The 22086-nt window shown below is 41.1% G+C and overlaps 1 protein-coding gene across 1 annotated transcript in view; it reads right to left on the reverse strand.

Annotated features, from left to right (window-relative positions):
- Positions 1-20934, reverse strand: part of stard9 (StAR-related lipid transfer (START) domain containing 9) — a 438377-nt gene extending 417443 nt beyond the window's left edge. Inside the window, exon 1 of the mRNA XM_073040494.1 lies at positions 20737-20934. Coding sequence (XP_072896595.1) covers positions 20737-20783 — 47 coding nt within the window. The 5' untranslated portion in view covers positions 20784-20934. The remainder of the gene's footprint in view (positions 1-20736) is intronic.
- Positions 20935-22086: the final 1152 nt, after the last annotated feature.

Here is a 22086-nt window from a genome sequence, read left to right on the forward strand (position 1 = left end):
TTTCTAAGGTAGGGACATGTTCAGCACAACTTTGTGGGCCGAAGGGCCTGTATTCTGCTGTAATTTTTTTATGTTTCTATCTACATGCTCAAGCTTTTCAATCTGCTGTAAGTCATCCCTGTATTCACCAAGCAACTCAACTATCTCCACTTTTCCACTGTCACACTTGAATGGTCCTATTCTCTCACATCATATCCTCTTGCTCTTCACATACTTGTCGAATGCCTTGGGGTTTTCCTTAATCCTGTCCGCCAAGGTCTTCTCACGGCCCCTTCTGGCTCTCCTGATTGCATTCTTAAACTCTTTCCTGCTAACCTTATAATCTTCTAGATCTCTGTCATTACCTAGTTTCTTGAACCTTTTGTAAGCTCTTCTTTTCTTCTTGACTAGATTTACAACAGCCTTTGTACACCACAGGGAAAATACAGGGAAATCCTGTAGGAAACCTGATGCAGTCTGCAATAGAACTGCAACTTGGGAAAAGATACGTTTTCCAACAAGACAACGACCCCAAGCATAGAGCCAAAGCTAAGAGGAATGACTTAAAAACAACAAAGTTAATGTCCTGGAATGGCCACGTCAGAGTCCAGACCTCAAACCAATTGAGAAGTTGTGGCTGGACTTGAAAAGGGCTGTTTACTCACAATCCCCATATAATCTAACAGAGCTTGAGCAGTTTTATGAAGAAGAATGGGGAAAAACTGCAGTGTCCAGATGTACAAAGTTGAGAGAGACGTATCCACACAGACTCAAGAATGTAATTGCTGCCAAAGGTGCATCTACTAAATACTGACTTAAAGGGGTTATGCAATCAATTATTTTGTGTTTTATATTTGTAACTAATTTAGATCACTTTGTAGAGATCTGTTTTCACTTTGATACAAAAGAGTCTCTTTCTGTTGATCAGTGTCAAAAGAGCCAAATTAATTCCACTGTGATTCAATGTTGTAAAACAGAAAACATGAAAACTTCCAGCAGGGGTGGGGGGGGGGGTTTAAATACTTTTATAGGTTTGACAGTAACTTATGGAGGGGAATTATGGAGTGATAGAAATACAGCAGAAATCAGCCCTTCAACACACCAGGTCTGTATTGACCATCAAGCAACATTTACAGATACTACATTAATTTAGCTCATCTTCAAGGAAGATTAATCTAACTAACAAAAGAAGCTCCTGATCTTGTACTTTTCTCTGCAAAAGTCATCTTACACATTTGCTCTGTAAAAAGGAAGCAATCACACCTAAAAGCTGAAATCAGTCCCTTTCCTTGAACTGTCAATTCTGTGTACAACTCAGCCTAAAGCAACTTCTCCATTCTTTCTCTCTCCCTCTCATTAAACAAGCCCAACTCCTCCTTTGTACCATGTATTGCCCAATAAGATGTGGCAATTATTTTGATGATCGTCCACTCAAAATAGGCTAAAAAAAAAAGTTAAAGCAATGAAAATAATTAGCAAGAGCTGCTGTTGAGTTCTATCACTACAGCTATGCCTTCTCTTGGATGATACAGGAAGTTGAGACTATGTCTCCTGTCCCTAAACAATCCCGTGCTATGGAGCCAAGAACATTCTTCTCAGCGTGCTGAATAATAGTTATCCCACAAACAAGGCAGCTTATCATGTTTGCTTGCAAGAGCCAAACTGTAATTTCCACATTACAATAGCCACGAGACTTCCAAAGTTGTGAAGAGCTTTAGGTCATCTTAGAATTTTAAAAGATTTTTGTTTATTTCATTGTAGTTCTGAAGGAGAATATTATACTGCAGTGATTAGGAGGCAAAGTTCACTATTTTATGGACCACAACATTTACAGGCTCTTCTTACTTCCCTGTGAGGTTCTCCACCAATATTCTCATGTCAATGCAAGATAGAATTACAAATGACGTATTCTTTTTGATAATTGACACTTCAGTTGGACTATAGTATGTAACATTAATTTCAGAAATATTTTTAAGCATTGTGAATACATTGATCATTCTGAAAACCCTTATTGCTTTCATGGTTCAAAGTTGGAACAACAGATTGAATATGCAATTCCCTTTTCTGTGCCTCTCCCCTTATGTATTATGATTATCCTTGGGAGACTACTGTACCAGTGCGATATACTATACATAAACAGCAATTGCAAATTAAATGCTAATTTCTACAATGGCATATTGCCTCACTAAATTTCACACAGGAATGCAGATCTGCAAAGGTTTTTTCCTTCTCAGTAGAATAAAATCAAATGCAAAACTTGAGTTCCAAGCTGTTCACAAAGAATACTTCAACTCAGAACTCTTTCCAGTTCCCTTTGAAGCAGCTGGCTGCAAACCAAATGTGAAATTTAGCAGGAACTACCTGCCCTGAAGGGGGCAGCAAGTGCAGGTAAGGAACATTCCCGCACCTCCATTGATTGTGATAAATCACAACATATCACAATAAAACCATGAAATTGCTCAATTGTCTCAAAGGCAGTTTAGGTCACTTTTACTGATCATATTTCCTGTTGCTGAAACACATGATCCATCTGAAAGCTGTATAATGATACAATACTTCAATAAGACTCTTGGTTATTTGACATTCATGTGAGCAATGCAGCCATAGAGCCCTCAAAGTTGCCATACAGCTTTGCAGGATTGGGTGATTGAGGAGGAGAATGGATTGTTAGCCCTCATTAGTCACAGAGGATTCAAGGGCCATGAGGTAAAGTTGCAGCTCTCTAAAACTCTGGTTAGAACACTCCGAGAATTGTGTTTAGTTCTGGTTGCCTTATTATAGGAATGATGGGAAAGCTTTAGACAGGATGTAGAGAGGAGACTTACCAGGATGCTTCAAATTTTGAGAGCATGTCTTCTGAGGAAAGGTTCAGCAAGTTAGGGCTTTTCTCTTTAGAGCGAAGGATGATAGGTGACTTGATAGAGGTGTATAAGATTTGAGGTATCAAAATGATTGTTGTGATGTGTCTAGTATGGTAGTGTTGTGGATAGTGCTTGCTGCTCGCACTTCCAACTTCCACCACTGACTAGCAGTCTTGCAAAAAGGAGAGCTGAATGTGTAAGTCTCTCCCTGCCAGTACATTTCCTCTCCAACAGAAAGCCTTATGTAGTGCCTCCTCACTGGCAACACATGGAAACTGAGCTCCTTTCAGACTCAGGCTGAACTGCAGAGGATAGGGAGGAGGTCTGGCCCCTGCACAGGTAGTACACAGGCCCACCGGCACATGGACAACACCCTGGTGCTCGTGAACCAAATCCCCAGCTACAGGTAAATAGACACTGCCTTGTGGGCAGTCTTAGCAGAGAAGGCGGCTGCAGGAGTAAACCCAGACAGCAAATTCAGAGTGGAGCCCCTAAGGCAGCTGGATGTCATTGAACATCTTTCCAGCGGCTCCTGCCGCCAAGCTAGTACCAAACGTATTGCTCCATTAGCTTGCCTTTGGACTACACTGGTGAGGCTCGGGGGTGGGAGGGGGCTCTTGATGACTGGGTATCTTCATACCTTCCACCTAGGCTTGTCCTTCAAGATAGATGGATGCCAAACGCAAGGGAGAGGAGTTGGGCAAAGTAAATTGGAAGGAGATGCCTGCAGAGATTACAGCAGAGCAGCAATCGCGTGCATTTCTGGGAAAACCAAGGAACGTTCAGTATAGATGTATTCCAAAACTGAAGAAATACTCAAATGGCAAAATAGTACATCCGTGAAAGAATCATTCGAAGGGAAGTGGTGAAATATGAAAGCAAGCTAGCAAATAATATCAAAGTGGATAGTAGAAGCTGTTAAGTATGTAAATAAAAAATAAATAAAAGCAAGATGAGAGTGGATATAGGACCACTAGAAATGAGGCTGGAAAAATAGAAACAGGGGACAAGGAGATGGGAGATGAATTAAATGAGTATTTTGCATCAGTCTTCATTGTGGAAGACACTAGCAGTGTGCCAAATGCTGAATCATGTGAGGGAAGAAAAGTGAGTGCAGTTACCATTACAAGGTGCTCAAAAAGCTGGAAGACCCAAGGGTACCCAAGTCACCTGAACTGCACCCTAGGGTACTGAAAGAGGTAGCAGTAGAGATTGTGGAGGCATTAGTAATCTTTCAAATATCATTGGACTCTGGTATGGGTGTCATGGACTGGAAAATTGCAAATATCACTCCGCTCTTTAAGAAACGAGGAAGGCAGCAGAAAAAAAATTATAGACCAGTTAACCTTACCTAAATGGTTAGGAAGATGTTGAAGTCAATTGTTAAGGAGGAGGTTATGGAGTACTTGGTGACACAGGACAGGATAGTACAAAGTCAGCATGGTTTCCTTAAGGGAAAATCTTGCCTGACGAAGCTGTTGGAATTCTTTGAGGAGATTACACGTAGGATAGATAAAGGGGATGCAGTATATTTAGACTTCCAGAAGGCCTCTGACAAGGTGCCACACATCAAGTCAAGTTGCTTTTATTGTCATTTCAACCATAACTGCTGGTACAGTATACAGTAAAAATGAAACAACATCCCTCTAGGACCATGGTGCTACATGAAAAAACACAGAACTACACTAGACTTCAGACCTACACAGGACTAATAACAATAGGCACAGAAAAGGACAAATTATGATATAATGATAAATGATGTAAATGTAAAAATTGTTTTTTCAGGAATTGAGAAAGAAATGAGCAAAAATTGCAAGGGAAGTGGAGTGGAAGGGAGGGGAGAGTGTGCATGTGTTGGTGTCAGACTAGACTCTGGAAATTGAGGAGTCTAATGGCTTGGGGGAAGAAAATGTTACACAGTCTGGTCTGTGTAACATGAGGCTGCTTACCAAGTTAAGAATCCATGGTATTGGAGCATTAGTTGACTGTTAGGAGGCAGTGAGTGGAAATAAAAGGATCCTTTTCTGGTTGGCTGCCAGTCACTAGTGGTGTTCCACAGGTGTCAGTGTTGGGATCACTTCTTTTTATGCTGTATATCAATGATTCAGATGATGGAATAGATGGCTTTGTTGCTAAGTTTGCAGATGATACAAAGATTTGTGTAGGGGTAGGTAGTGTTGAGGAAACACTAGAAGGACTTAGATTAGGAGAATGGGCAAGAGAGTGGCAAATGAAATACAATGTTGGAAAATGCATGGTCATGTACTTTGGTAGCAGAAATAAATGTGCAGACTATTTTCTAAATGGGGAAAAATCCAAAAGTCTGAGGTGCAAAGGGATTTGGGAGTCCTTGTGCAGAACACCCTAAAGGTTAACTTGCAGGTAGTTGGTGGTGAGGAAGGCAAATGCAATGTTAGCATTCATTTCAAGAGGTCTAGAATACACGAGTAGGGTTGTGATGCTGAGGCTTTATAAAGCACTGGTAAGGCCTCACTTTGAGTACTGTGAACTGTTTTGGGCTCCTCATGTAAGAAAAGATGTGCTGGCATTGGAGAGGGTTCAGAGGAGGTTCACAGGGATGATTTTGGGGATGAAAGGATTATCATATGAGAAACGTTTGATTGGTCTGGGTCTGTACTTGCTGGAAGGATGAAGGCGAATCTCAATGAAACCTTTGGAACATTGAAAGACCTAGACAGAGTAGATGTGGAAAGAATGTTTCCCATGGTGGATGAGTGTAGGACAAGAGGGTACAGCCTCAGGCTAGAGGAGCATCCATTTAAAACATATGCAGAGAAATACTTTTAGCCAGAGGAGGCTTTAGCCAACTATGGAGGCCAGGTCATTGGGTGTATTTAAGGCAGAGCTTGATAGGTTCTTGATTGGACACAGCATCAAATGTTATGGGGAGAAGGCTGGGGAGTAGGATTGAGGAGGGGGGAAAAGGATCAGCCATGATTGAATGGCAGAACAGTGTCGATGTGCCAAATGGCCTAATTCTGCTCCTATGTCTTATGGTCTTATTAAGATTAGAGATATAGACAGGGTGGACAGCCAGTGCCCTTTTTCCCAGAGCAGCAACAGGTAATGAAGGGCATACTTTCAGGTTATTAGAAGAAAGTTTAGGAGGCATTCCAGAAACTGTTTTTTTATTAATTTTTTTATGCATTTCTACAAACCAACTACAAACAAAAAAAACCAACAAAGAGAAGATTAATACAGTGCAAAATAAACATATCAATTATATAATTTATAACAATAAGGAAACAGCACCCAGAATAAAATCATATAAAGTTAGTATCCTCCCCTCCCTCCCACTATGAAACTCCAGGCCAACCATTACAATATGTAAAAAAAAAATTAACTCGACCCCACAAACCTGTAAATATAAATAAAATAATAATGCCTACTACCAAAACTATAATGTAATTTCCATCAAAAAGAAACCATAAAACTTAGAGAGAAAAAAAGCTGAAAGTAAGGAATTAAAAAGAATAACCTTAATCTAAAGAGGAGTTATGAAAGTATTCAAGAAAAGGCCCCCACACCTTTTAAAATTTTAAGGCCGAAGTGAGTAATGAATTTTTTCAAGGTCTAAACAGGACATAATATCATTAAGCCATTGAGCATGAGTGGGTGGGGCAACATCTCTCCACTTAAGAAGAACTAAGCGTCTTGCCAAAAGAGAGGCAAAAGATAACGTTGGAGGTTTGGTCAGACTCAAATGCATGTCTGCCTCACCCAAGGTACCGAAATGGGCAATCAGAGGATTAGATTCTGTGGCAATTAAGAATATGGGATAAAGGTTAAAAAAAACTTCTCTCCAAAATTTCTCTAGACTAAGACAAGCCCAGTACATATGAATAAGAGACCTTTACACTTGTCACAAACAGGATTAATGTCAGGATAAAACCGCGACAATTTAGTTTTAGACATGTGAGTCCTATGTACAACCTTAAACTGTAAAAGACAGTGGCAAGCACATAAAGAGGTTGAATTAACTAACTTATGAACTGAATCCCAAACCACATCAGATAAATAAATATTTAAAGCATGTTCCCAAGCAGTTCTAATTTTATCAAAGGGGGCACGCCTCAAAATCACAAATTTATCACGAATAAAAGATATTAAGCCTTTACCCAATGGATTAATACAAAGAAACAGGTCAACGTTTTTGTTGGGCATCTCAGGAAAATTAGATAATAAAGGGTTAATGAAATATCTAATTTGAAGGTATCTAAAGAAATGGGTATTAGGTAGATTAAATTTTTCAGACAGTTGTTGAAAAGTTGCAAAACGATTATCTATGAAAAGATATTCAAAGCGCCTAATGCCAATCATGAAATGTTGAGTCTTGCATAGAAGGTAGGAAAAGAGGATTATGTAAGATAGCATTAGAGAGAGAGAAACCATGAAGGCCATTGAATTTTCTAAACTGAGCCCATATTCTCAGAGTATGTCTAATAAGAGGATTAACAATTAGTCTAGGTAAGTGACAAGGAAGTGCAGATCCAAGAAGTGCAGAAATATAGATATTCTTAGTAGAGTTCAACTCCATTGCCACCCATTTTGGACAATCAGACTGATTATAAAAAAAGGACCAAAAAGTAAGACAGCGAATATTAGCTGCCCAATAATATAAACGGAAGTTAGGTAAAACCATACCACCTTCTTTTTTAGATTTTTGGAGGTAAGCTTTATTAAGTCTAGAATGTTTGCCCTTCCATAGATAGGACAAAATGATAGAATCTAACGAATCAAAAAAAAAGCTTTAGAAATAAAAATTGGTATAGACTGAAATAAGTATAAAAATTTAGGAAGAATATACATTTTAATAACATTAATTCAACCTACCAGAGACATAGATAAGAGTGACCATTGTGTCAAACTCTGTTTTGTAGAATTTAAAAGATTAGCAAAATTTTCTCAAAAAAGATTCTTGAAGTTCCTTGTTACTATAATACCAAGGTAAGTAAATTGATTATTAACTGCTTTAAAAGGGAGGTCATGAAATACTAATGCTTGTGCTTCTCTATTAATTGGGAAGAGTTCACTCTTATGTAAATGTTAAGTATAACTATTTAATCCATGAAATAAAACTTTGTCCAAGATCAAATTTTTCTGAAATCGCAAAAAGGTAATTCCACTGCACATGATCAAACGCTTTCTCCGCATTAAAAGAAATAGCACATTCAGGAGTCCCAACTGAAGTGAATATAGGATATTAAATAAACACCGTATATTAAAAAAGGGAAGATGATACAATGCTCTCCTATCTATGAGCCAAAACTTTAGCCAAAATTTTAACATCAACATTTAACAAAGAAATCGGCTTATATGAAGAACACTCTGTTGGATCTTTACTTTTTTTTAGCTAAAAGAATAATACATGCCTCATTAAATAATGGTGGCAATTTACCATGTTTAAACAAATCAGATAGAACTAAAAATAACTGAGATGAAAGTAGTAAGGAAAATGATTTATAAAATTCTGCAGAGAACCCATCAGGTCCAGGAGATTTGCTCAACTGCAGTGCAGAACTGGAAGAGGATATTTCTTCTAGTGATAATGGCTCATTGAGTTTTGTTTCCCGTCAGAGGAGAGCGAAGGGATATTTAAACTATTTTTAAAAATGGTCAACAGAAATATTATCATTTAAAGATTCGGAGGTATAAAGTCGAGAATAATAATTCTTAAATGTATCATTAATTTCAGAATGATTCGAAGTCATACTCCTATTTTCCATTGAATTTTTGTAATATGTTGTTTAGCTTTAGAGCGTCTGAATTGGTTAACTAAAAACTTGCCGGATTTATCACCATGAATATAAAATCGGTTCTTACTTTCAAGAAGTTGACATTCAACTGGTTGAGTGGAGATAAGGTCAAACTTAGTTTGAAGTTCTACTCATTTCTTGTACAGTTCAGAATTTTTAGTCTGGGCATATAGTTGGTCTATTACTTTAATCTGACTGATCAAATCTAATCACTCTAAATGGGTCTTTCTTTTCAGATTCACTGTATATGAAATTATTTGACCCCTCAAATATGCTTTCATAGCATTCCAGACAGTCTGGGATGAGATTTCAGATGACGTATTAGTGTTCTAAGAAAAAAGTTATCTGGTCCTTCATAAATTTTACAAAATCATTATCCGATAACAAAGTCGGATTAAAACTCCAATATTTATTCATTTGAGGAAGATCAGGGAAATTTATAGACAAGGTAACTGGACATGATCCGAAATCAATATACTCTGATAATCACAGGAGTGAACAGATGGAATAAGCTGGTTATCCATTAAAAAATAATCAATTCTAGTATAAGTATGGTGGACATGTGGAAAAAAAGGAGTAATCTCTCTCAGTAGGATGTGAAAAAAAAGCCACACATCAGAGATACCATAGTTAGAAAGAAAAGAATGAATAGATAAAGCAGATTTACTAGGTAATCTAGGAACAGAGGACGATCGATCCAAAACTGGATCTAACCAACAATTGAAGTCACCGCCCAATATAAGAGAATATAAATTCAAATCAGGCAATTAAAAAAACATTCAAATAAGTTCACATCATCCAATTTAGGAGCATACAGGTTAGCCAATACTACCCTAGTATTATACAATTTACCAGAGACAATAATAAAATGACCATTTGTATCAGATACCTTATGGTGGAGCTCGAAAGGAATATTTTGATTAGTAAGGATAGAAACCCCCCACACCCCCCCCCCCACAGCTTTAGCCAGGAAGGAAGAATGGAAATAGGCCATCCCAGGCCTTCTAGTCCGTGCTGAACGCTTACTCTCACCTAGACCCTCCTACCTGCACTCAGCATTTTTTTCCCTGCAAAAAAAGCAATGTCAGCTTTGAGTTGCTTAAAATGTGAAAACACCTTCAACTGTGTTTCTTTTAAAACACAGAGTGTGAGTGCATGGAATGCACTGTTGAGGGTGGTGGCAGAGGCAGGTACATTAAGGACATTTAAGAGACTCTTAGACACATTCATGAAAGAAAAATGGAAGGCTCTGTGGAAGGGAACGATTTGATTGATCTTGGTGTAAGTTAAAAGGTCAGTATAACATTGAAGGCCAAGGAGCCTGTATTATGCCATACTATTCTATAAAAGAGATAACTAAATTACATGGTAAAGGTTTAGAATGGATTTTAAAATTAATTTTTCCCCACACAGATGGTAGATTGAAATTGGAACACTGTCTGAATGGCCAGTGAAGTCAGATACATTCATAACATTTAAAGTTTCTCAACAAGTAGTTAAATTTCCTGAACATCGAAGGCAATTGACCAAATACAAAAAAATAGGATTAGGGCAGACAAATACTTGATGGTCATTATGGACGCGGCAGGCTCACAAGACAGTTTCTGTGTTGCATAACTTAGTGACTATTTCAATGGCACTCAGTAGTTTTGGAATATCCTGCAATTTGGAAAGGCAGTGCAAAAGTTCTTCCTTTTCTAAAACCCAAGCAGAAAAAAAAATTGCACTTCTACAACAGCTTTCAGGTCAACTGAAAACATTGCAGAACCGGTGGAGTCCTCTGGGAGTGCTGCATCTGTGGTACTACAGGAAATATTGTAAACAATTAGTACATACATTCAAGAAAAAGCAATGTGATAAAATGTTTGACTGTTGTTGATAAACTGGAAAGGTACCAGCATAGATAAAGCATTAACTAATTGGCAGGAGGCAAAGAGTGGGAATAAAGAGAGACTTTTCTGATTGGCTGCCAGTGAAGAGTGGTGTTCCACGGAGGTCAGTGTTAGATCACTTTTTACAATATATGTCAATGATTTGGATGACAGAGTTCATGGCTTTGTGGCCAAGTTTGCAGATGATATGAAAATAGGTGGAGAGGCATGTAGTGTTGAGATAGCAGAGAGTTTGCAGACAGATAAGAATGGGCAAAGATGTGGCAGGTGGAATTGTGTCTGGAAATGTATGATATGCACTTTGGTAGAAGGAATAAAAGTGTAGAATATTTTCTAAAACAGTGAGTAAATTCAAAATTCCGCGGGTGCAATGGATCCTCGCGTAGGATTCCCTAAAGGTTAACTTGCAGATTGAGTTGGTGGTGAAGAAGGCAAATGCAATGTTAGCATTCATTTCAAAAGGACTAAAATAGAAAAAAAAAAGATGTAACGCTGAGGCTTATAAGGCATTAGTGAATCCTTACTTGCAGTATTCTCAGCAGCTTTGAGCCCCTTACTTAAGAAAGGATGGGCTTACATAGGAGAAGGTTCAAAGGAAGTTAATGAGAATGATCCCCAGAATGAAAGGCTTATCATATGAGAAAATTTGATATCACTGGGCTTTTACTCACTGGAATTCAGATGAATGGGGAGAGGGAAAAAAGATTTCACTGAAACCTAATCGAATGTTGAAAGATCTAGAGAGAGTGGATGTAGAAAGAATGTTTCCTATAATGGGGGACTAGGATCAGAGGCCACAGCCTCAGAAGCAAGGGACATCCATTTAGAATTCGAATTAACTTTATTTCTTACATCCTTCACATACATGAGTAAAAATCTTTGTTACATCTCCATCTAAATGTGCCATGTGCAATCATAGTAATTTATAATAAATAGAACAGTCAATGTAATATAGAGAATACTCAAGTCAGCATGAGTTCATCAGTGGCCTTATCATGGCAAAAGAGGAGCTCATGGACCGACACGTCGGAATGTAAATGAGGATAGTAATCAAAATGGTTGGCCTCAAGGAAATTCCACTTTTGGTGGATGGAACAGAGGTGCTCAACAAAGCAGTCCCCTAATTTATGTCGGGTCTCACCAATGTAGAAGAGGCTGCATCGGGAGTACCAGATACAACAGATTCGCAGATGAAGTATTACCTCACCTGGAAGGACTATTTGGGGTCTCGAATTGACATAAGAGAGGAGATGAATGTAAGAGAGGAATATGTATCAGGAGTGGAAGGAATCACAGAGGGAGTGATCACTGCAGAAAGAAGAGAATGGGGGAGGGAAGGGGGGAAGAGGGGGTAAAGATCTATTGTTGTGGAGAATGATTTGTTGGATGCAGAGGTGCAAAGAACACTGCAGCCTTCCTATGCACTACTCTGGGTTGTCAGTCTAGAAGGTTTTGTTCAGGTCTTTAGTCAGTTGTACCTTTGTTAAGCTGAACCTTTGGGCCAACTTGTCCACAACAACCAACTTGGTCCCATTTGCCTGCATTTGGCACATATCACTAAACATTACCCATCCATGAACACGTCTAAATGTCTTCTAAATGTTATAAATTGTATCCACCTCTGCAAATTCCACTGGCAGCTCATTACATAAACCCACCATCCTCTGTGTGGAAAAACCTACCCCCTCAGGTCCCCTCCAAATTACCTTCTCACCTTACACCCCTGCCCTCTCGTTTTAGGCTCCCCTACCCTGGAGAGAAGACTGTGACCATCCCCCTTAGCTATGATCTTACAAAACTCTAGAAAGTCACTCCTCAGCTTTGGTCTCTCCATATAACTGAAGTCCTCCAGTCTCAGTAAAATCCTTATGAATCTTTTGTCTACTCCCTCTTGCTTGCTCCTTCCCATACAGCAACAATCAGAACTATTCACAATATTTCATGTGTATATCAACATCTTGTTTTGCTGTAATATCCCAACACTTGTACTAAATTTCCTTCCCAATGAAGAAGCCATCTGACAAGCTTGCCTTCACCACTTGTCGTGTGTTGTCATTTAAGGGCAGGCATTCACACTGACAGTATGTAATCAGTTCTTGTCTTTCCAGCTGCAAATACACTTTGTTAGGTACTTTAAAGTCCTCTTTGTGTAGATGAGTAGTAAAATAGTTTGGGAATGGGTTGGATAAGGGAGCAGGGTGTGAGATGAGCTGTTAACAGCATGATTGGTCTTGGTCTACATACACTTCTTTAGTCAGCAGATTAATTGGAGCCAATGACTTTTAAATAGCCCCTCAGAAAAGTAACCCATGCTTTCAGGATCTTGTTGTGAATTGTCATTGTTTGGGGCTCTTCCAGGTTTTTGATGCAAGGCCAGTTTTTTAAATATACGAGTGCCAATGATGGAATCAATACCTTGGAGCTTGGCTTTAGAGTGTGTACAAATACAAACATTAGATTAGATTTAGTTTAGATTAGATTCAACTTTATTGTCATTGTGCCGAGTACAGATACAAAGCCAAATGAAATGCAGTTAGCATCTAACCGGAAATGCAAAGAATAGAGTTATTTACAAAATAACTACAAATAAAAAGTGCTACAGCACACAAATATAAAAGTACTGAGACAGTACAATATCAAGTCAAGTCACTTTTTATTGTCATTTCGACCATAACTGCTGGTATAGTACACAGTAAAAGCGAGACTTTTTTCAGGACCATGGTGCTACATGAAACAACACATAAACTACACTAAACTACAGACCTACCCAGGACTGCATAAAGTGCACAAAACAGTGCAGGCATTACAATAAATAATAAACAAGACAATAGGCACCGTAGAGGGTAGTAAGTTGGTGTCAGTCCAGACTCTGGGTATTGAGGAGTCTGATGGCTTGGGGGAAAAAACTGTTACATAGTCTGGTCGTGACAGCCCAAATGCTTTTTGATCAGGATGGAGGAGTTCAGGGACCAGGTGAGATCATCAGAAATGTGGACTCCAAGGAATTTGAAGCTTGATACACGCTCCACTACAGCTCCGCTAATGTAGATGGGGACATGAGCGTGGTTCCTAGCATGCCTGAAGTCCACAATGATCTCCTTGGTCTGATGGGTGTTCAGGGCCAGGTTGTTGTCAGCACATCACAAGGCCAGGTGCTGGACCTCGTCCCTGTAGGCCGTCTCATCATCCCCTCTGATCAGGCCAACAACCGTGGTGTCATCTGAGAACTTGATTATGGAGTTAGAACCATGTACAGTCATAGGTGAAAAAGGTGTACAGAAGAGGGCTCAGCACACAGCCTTGAGGTATGCCGGTGTTCAGGGTGAGAGTGGAGGAGGAAAGGTTGTCTAACTTAACAGATTGGGGGCTGTTAGTCAGAAAGTCCAAGGTCCAATTGCAGAGGGATGAGCTGATACCAAGCTGGCGAAGTTTGGCGATCAGCTTGGAAGGGGTTACAGTATTGAATGCTGAACTAAAGTCAATGAACAACATTCTGATGAAAGAGTTGGGGCTGTCCAGGTGGGTCAGCTGGACATTAGCTGCATGCTGGAATTTTAGGTTGGGGTGATCTTAGTTCTAGAGTCCAGGAAAAGGTGGAATAATTCTTCACTTTCCTTGCAGACCAACTCCACTCCAGCAGTAAGCTTATTGGTGTAGTATTGTATAAAGAAGGGCTAAAAAAATTGTAGCAACAACAACTCTTTTTTCCAACAGTTTAGCTGCATCAGAAGTTTTATTGTTTCAACTGGTGGATGGCCTTTTTAACATTTTTACAGATTGAGGTAGCATCAAATTGTACAAGATGGCATGGGAAGTAGTCAAGGACACTTGCATCCAACAGATGCTCAAACAGCCACTCTGCTGGGTGCTCTGTCCTTGATAAACTCTCCCCATTTCTTAGCTCCCCAGTAGTACAATGAGCAGAGCCATTGCCTCACAGTACCAGTGGCCTGAGGTCAATCCCAACATCTTGTGCAGTCCGTGTAGAATTTCTCTATGATTACCTTGCTGGTGGTCCAGTTTTCTCTCAAATTCCACAGACTTGCAGGTTGGTAGGTTAATTTTAAATTGTCCCTGGTGAGTGGCTGAGTGGTAGAATCTGGAGAGAATTTATAGGAGAATGGGGAAAATAGAGAGATTAATGTAAGTGAGTGTTCTGTAGTCTGCATGGATTCAAGGGACTGGGGAACCTGTTTCCATAGAGTATGACTATGGATCTATGACTGTTTTGGTAAGGCAAGCCCAGAGATAATTTGCAAAGATTGGCTTAATAAAGGATAGATATCTTTCCACCCACCTTCCTTCCTTAAGATCAATATTTTTGGGCCTCCCCTTCAGATGCATGTGGATCGTGTAAGTATACTACAGGCTGAAAAGCCAGGAGAAACTTCACACTGAATGAGTGGCCTCAGAACAGCTGGATGCTGTGAAGACCTTGCAGTTTCCCAGGGCACTAACTACTTTGTGGGACTTTAATTGGTAAAAGACAATGTAAGTGAATATATCAGTGGCAGCCAGTCCAGTCGCGCTTAGCAACTGTGACAGTGTTTGATGCAGACATCCCTGCAGACCTTCACTTGAACAATGATGTCTCCTTACAGGTGCTTGGATTGAAAAGCCGCTCTCGTTTCTCTGATAAAACTGGATGTTCCATGTTCCAAGCATTTTGACAGGAGGATAACACCTTCATTACCTAACTCATCTCCAGGAAGTTTGTATCTTTTCTAACTCTGGCACTGAATTTACTGAGAAGTGCCAGCTTATTTCCTGGTTAACACTCTTGCCAGGGAAGAGTGGCAAGCCAGAGCAGAATTTCTCTCCAAGTTCATCCCATAGCTCCAGGGTTAGAATTTAACCCCACTGATCACAAGGAGTTCACTGCACTGAGTGGTCTTCAAACAAACACAAATTCCAACAGAAGTTAGCAGAGGTGGTGAAGAGGGTTGGTGATGGCAGTAAAAAAGTTGCCAGGTCCCAAAACCAGCTCAGTCTTAAAGACATGACCCATCCATAAAGACTGCAATCCTCGGTCCTGTTTCATTCTCAAAAAAGCCTCCAAATCCACTCCCCTGCTTGCTGTCTTTGCTGCTTGAGTTGGCCACCTCCAACACATCATGTCACTCAAAGCACCAATGTCAATACTAAACCATCCAACTTGCTGGGCAAAGTTCAATTCTCTCATGGCTCTGGTTGGCCATGAAAGTCCTAACATTCCAGCTTCCAAACTCCATTCTGGTGAATGAGTGCTTGCATACAATTTCTTTTAACATGGGATACCATACACACCACCAACATATAGACTTGACAGAGAAAGACTTTGGCACAAAGGCAAAGAAATCTAAGACAATTAGAAACCTAATACAGATACCTGCAAGAGATACACATATCCAGGCATGCACATCTCCTCGTGCACTGGAAATCCAGCATTTTCCAACTTGGAAATCATAGTACCAGTAATAATGATGAACTGCTCGAACTTCCAGACCCATCACACAAACAAGAGAAAATCTGAAGATGCTGGAAATCCCATCAACACACACACAAAATGCTGGAGGAGCTCAGAAGGCCAAGCAGCATCAATGGGAAAAAAGTACAGTCGATGTTTTGGGCTGAAACCCTTTGGTTCTAAGGGTTGTGGGTAGTAGAGAAGTTCAAAAAAATCCCCCTTTGACCCCACTCCACTTTGGATGAAAGGAGACCTTGGGTTACTTAAAATGAAACCCAAAAGAGTACACCACAAGGTTACTATTAGTTTTCTGTGATGCACATTTAAGGCAAATGCTCCCAGACACAGGGAAGGATTTCAGTAATACAAATGCAGGCTAGATCACTGGTCTGTTGTTTACATATACATACACATACACACACACAGGTCCAGCACCCAAACAATACAAGTACAGTTTGGCATTTGCAACTGTTTTGCACCTGTAACAGTGATATGTACGCTATGTCCTGAGCAACAAGCCCAACACTACTTTACCTGCCAAAAGACAGAGAGTTCAATGCACACTTAATTTTAGTTAAATTGTCATGACAAAGCTGTGCCCTGAGGCATACACTGAAGTCAACAGAATTAGCCAGCTGAGAGAATAGTTATACTTTTTCAACGTTATCACACATTTCTACATTAAAAAGATGCTTAACAACTGTCATTTCTAATTGCACCTTTAACATAGTAAATCACCTTAAAGAACTTTACAAATGTTGAAATCAGGCCAAAAAGAAAAGCTGGTTAGACCAATGACCAAAACTGGCTGAATCTAATAGAACAGGGACTTGCAGATACACATATCCTCATGCATTGGGAATCCAGCATTTCCAATTTAGAAATCAGAGTAGTACCAGTGATAATGATGAACTGCTCAAACTCCCAGACTCATCAGATAATAAGTCTTGCTCCAAGGATTGTGGGTGAAGGGCAGGAGAGAAATTCAAAAAAATCCTCCTTCAACTGTTGTCCACTTTGGATGAAGGGAGACCTTGGGTGACTTAAAATGAAACCCACAAGGTTACTATTCGTTTTCTGTGATGCACATTTAACTCAAGTACTTTTGTATAGGCTCTGGACAGTGGAAGAAACAGCTCTCAATGGTGGCCACAAAACAGAAGTTTGTTTTTAAAGGCAAACACGAGGAAATCTGCAGATGCTGGAAATTCAAGCAACACACACAAAATGCTGGTGGAATGCAGCAGGCCAAGCAGCGTCTATAGGAAGAAGCACTGTCGACATTTCAGGCCGAGACCTTCGTCAGGACCTGATTTTCACCAGCATTTTGTGTGTGTAGTTTGTTTTTAAGCTTATATGGTAAGATTACACAGAAGCAAGGTTTGGAGGTACTGGAGTACCAGTGACCGAGGAAGGCCAGGAAACACAGGGATGATGTCTAAGTTGATTTGGTACAAACTTTATACAAACTCAAGGAGAGATTTTGAATTGTCATGTCCAAAAATAATGAAACTACTGACCAACTACTGACCACTACTGAGAGTTCAAAGTTGCAGAATATTAATGTTAGGGCTGAATTACATTTTAATTAACAAATACATTTTATGTCGCCATTTTATTTAAGAAAATGACTGCCCACACAGTTGCACTGCAAGTAGAACCAGTACCTCACCGCACTAGGCAGCCAGATTCAATATTGACCTGCGCTATTTGACTATCACAAAAAATTCTTGATCTTAAAGATTGAAATTGCTAAATTATATAAAGCATTTTAGTAGACAAGAGGTAGAATAATTATTTTGTACTCAGTTAAAATAAATTCTTGTCACTTCACATCTGGAACAAGTACTCATTTAAAATGCCATCTTTAAAGCCCAGGTTTTCAGGTAGAACATCTATCTGCGGAAATCCTCAATTGGATTAGCTACTGACCTACAGTTTGACCACAGAACTGAACAATGATTGATTAGAACTTTACACTGAAAGATCAAGAAGTAACACACAAAACATAAATGCAGCAAGTTGCCAAATGCAGCTGAAATATATATTTTTTTCCAGAACTCATATGTGCAACATCATGTAATTAGAAACATCTAACCAAGTTTTAAACTCCATCATGAACAGTGCCAAGCCAGCTGTGAAAGGAGGAGGGTTGCGCATCAGCCTAGCAACCCCATCCATAAAAGCCCAGTGCTACAGAAACACTAACAAGCAGCTCAAAGACCTCATCCTTGGAAGAGGAAGGAGCTTCGACAGGCTACACTTTCAAACACTGGCTCAGGACAGAGAATACTTGTGAGCTGCTATTGGCAGCCTTTGCCCCAATTGTGGTGGTGAGCATATGAACAGTTTTTATTTAAGCAAATTTAAACTATAGTCGCTAAATTCCTAACAGTTACTACTTTGTCTATGGCTGAGGAAAAATGTGTAACATACATGCTGACACATTGAAGTATTTTCTCCAACAATAGTTTACTCCAATATATGTGAAACACTGTCAATGTTTAGTCAATAGGCCAATAAATTGTAGCTTTAGCTACCCCTGCCAGAAATTCATCTTCCCTTCTGCATTGTTTGGACAGATGCAGTCCATAGTTTTAAGACTTAATCACTCCTAACTATTGTCCTGCTTATTTTTTAAAGTGTAAGCTGTTCAATGGAAAAGTGGCTAAATTACATTACTTCTCTATTTAGCACATCAGGAGATATTAATTAGGGCAGATGTTGTATCACTTAATCACTTCAAAAGCACAACATTAATTAAATGTTCATTGTTTACCTTCAAGTTCATTATATAAACAAGCATTTGGAAAGTAACCACACTGCAGGCAATGTGAAATGGCTGTCCCCAGTTAAATGCATTTGGAATTGTTTTCTCCACTGAATTATAAATCCAGCCAACTCCCATGAGCTAACTGCTGCAATAGTACAGACCAGATATGTAGCTACAACCAAATTTGGAAATACACTTTTGAGTGAAAAAAATCAGTTATTGCAAACAATTTCTTATGTCTTGACCGCCATTCCATTCCCACCCAAAACAAAACTATACAGCTGGGGGGGGGAGGAGATCTTAAAAAAATGTTCTTGGAACACAAAATCAGACGATTAAAAATGATTAAAAATCGGCAGAGAGACAAGACTCTTGTAAATAAGACATGGGGTAAATTGTGTACCAGTCTGAAAGGAAGACAAATCAGTCCCTGCAATCAGTCACCAGAATCCCTGCTGTGCAACAGTGTGGAATATACCTCCATTCTGAGGTGTGGTCATGAAGTTGTTTCCGCCACTGCACTATCACAGACACCCTTCCAACCTCATCAGCAAAACACACTCACAGCCTCACTTAATTCAGTTAACTGCTCACAAATTCACCACCATTCTCATATCAGTACTGAATATTTTTGACCTCATCTACTCTTATCCCTCCCCTTCAAACCCTTACCACATTCTCCCCTCCCCATCTCACTGAGACACAACAGTCCGCTCTCCTCACACCCGTCCCCACTCCGTCCGTCCCCCACCCTCCGACCGCACCCGTCCCCCACCCTCCGACCGCACCCGTCCCCGCTCCTTCCATCCCCCACCCTCCGACCGCACCCGTCCCCGCTCCGTCCGTCCCCCACCCTCCGACCGCACCCGTCCCCACTCCGTCCGTCCCCCACCCTCCGACCGCACCCGTCCCCCACTCCGTCCGTCCCCCACCCTCCGACCGCACCCGTCCCCACTCTGTCAGTCCCCACCCTCCAACCGCACCCGTCCCCACTCCATCCATCCCCAACCTCCAACCACACCCGTCCCCACTCCGCCAGTCCCCACCCTCCAACCGCACCCGTCCCCACTCCTTCCATCCCCCACCCTCCAACCGTACCTGTCCCCACTACGTCCGTCCCCCTCCGATTGCACCCGTCCCCACTCCGTCCGTCCACCTCCGACTGCTCTCATTCCCATCTGTCCCCCCCTCCGACCACACCCATCTCCACTCCACCCCCCTCCGACTGCACCCGTCCCCACTCTGTCCATCCCCCTCCAACCATTCCACAAACCCTTGATCATAAAAACAGAAAACCTACAGTACAAAACAAGCCCTTTGGCCCAGAATGCTGTGCTAAACATGTTCTTACAGCTTATAGCTTGCATGAAAACCATTCACCACTGCTTTTCCATCATCTTGATTCTGCCTCCCCATCCATCTCTACCCTATCCCCTTCCATTATCTCCTCCATCCACTCTTCCCACTTTCACCAACATCTCTGCCCCCATTGCTTCATTACTTTATTCCTTTCTCCACCCCTCCTTGTCCCCACCCCCCATCCATTCCCTTCTCATCTCCCCAAACACCCTCCACCTCCTTACAGCTCACTTTCACCCCTCCCAACTCCTCCATCTCCTCACACCACCCTACCTCATCCTTCACTTACCCACTCCACCCCACCTCATCCTTCCCTTCACTTCCCCACTCCATTCCACCCCAATTAACCTCTCCCAACCCCTCCCTTCCCTACTGCATCCACCCCACACCTTCCTCCCTTCATTCCCCCACCTCACCTTCATTTTCCCACCCCAGACCTACACTCATCTCCCCACATACCCAACGCCCCTTCACTTCCTTACTTCACTTCAACCCCTCCCTCTCACACCCACTCCTTCCCTTCACTTCCACACTGGACCCCACCTCACCCTTCTCTTCCTCACCCCAACTCTCACTGCACCCTACCCCTCACCCCTCCCTTCCCCATTCCACCTCCCTCTCACCCCTCCCTTCCCCACCGCCCCCTCACCTCTTGCTCAGCGGTCGGACCCTCACTGCCACTTTCACGTTCGCCATGGCTGAGTCACAGGAAGATACTTTAATCTGCGGATCTTACTGACATCCTCCAAAAGCGCAGCCGGCACTGTTGCCAAGCCAAGACCGACAGCCGTGCGGGCTCCGCTCGTCAAACCGCCGACTCCAACTCGCCAGCCGCTCTTTCACCCAACTTTCCCTCTACTCGGTCCGCATCGCACCGAGGCGGGGCACGAGGTGTCAATCAGAGCGCGGACGCGGCGAGGGGCGGGTCTAGGAAGTGTCAATCAGCCCCGTCCAGGGCTGCTTGTCAATCACGGGAAATTCAGCGCCTGAAGGAAGCGGGTGTTCTGTTTTTCCCTCTCAACCATGCAGTTCTGATCCCTTGCTTGTGGTGGGAATGGAATTGCACCTGAATTATGTGTGTATAATGATCTAAGTTCATATGTTGCAATACCAGCATGCAATTGAAGCTGTGTGATAGAAAACTCATAGAAAGACATACAGCGGGAGGAGAATGTACATAAACTGTAAATAAAGTATATATATCAAAATACATATGTGTCATCCTATATAACCCTGAGATTCATTTTTTTGCAAGCATTCACAGTAAATACAAGCAGCAATGACAGACCGCACCCAAAGGGACAAAAAGTGCAGAAAACTACCAACAATGCAGATACAAAAAGAAATAATAAGTATAAATAAATAAATAAGCAATACATAGCAAGAACAAGAGATGAAGAATCCTTGAAAGCAAGTACATGGATTGTGAAAATATTTCAGCAATAACTTCGTGAACCTGGTGGTGTATGTCTTGAGACTCTTGCACCTTCTTCCTTATGGTAGCAGTGAGAAGAGAGCATGACCTGAGGGGTGGGGTCCTTGATGATGGATGCTGCTTTCCTGCGACAACACTCCTTGTAAATGTGCTCAATGGTGGGGAAGGCTTCTAGTCTGCTCTGCCATTCCATCTTGGCTGATTTAGTTTGCTTTTCAATGCCATTCTTCTGCCTTCTCCCAGTAACTTTTGACATCTTTCACTAATCAAGAAGCTATCAAACTCTGCTTTAAATATACCCAATGACTTAGCCTCTAAAGCTGTCTGTGGCAATGAATTCCACAGGTTCGCTACCCTCTGGCTAAATAAATTCCTCCTCATCTCTTTTCTAAAGGAATGCCTTCGTATTCTCTGGTTCAAGACTCCTCCACTGTAGGGAATTATCCTCTCCGATTTATCTAAGCCTTTCAATATTTAATAGGTTTCAGTGAGATTCTCCCCTCATTTTTGCAAACTACAGTGAGTACAGGCCCAGTGCAATCAAACACTCCTCCTATATTAATT

This window comes from Hemitrygon akajei, chromosome 3 (genome assembly GCF_048418815.1).
Source record: "Hemitrygon akajei chromosome 3, sHemAka1.3, whole genome shotgun sequence".
Taxonomy (NCBI): domain Eukaryota; kingdom Metazoa; phylum Chordata; class Chondrichthyes; order Myliobatiformes; family Dasyatidae; genus Hemitrygon; species Hemitrygon akajei.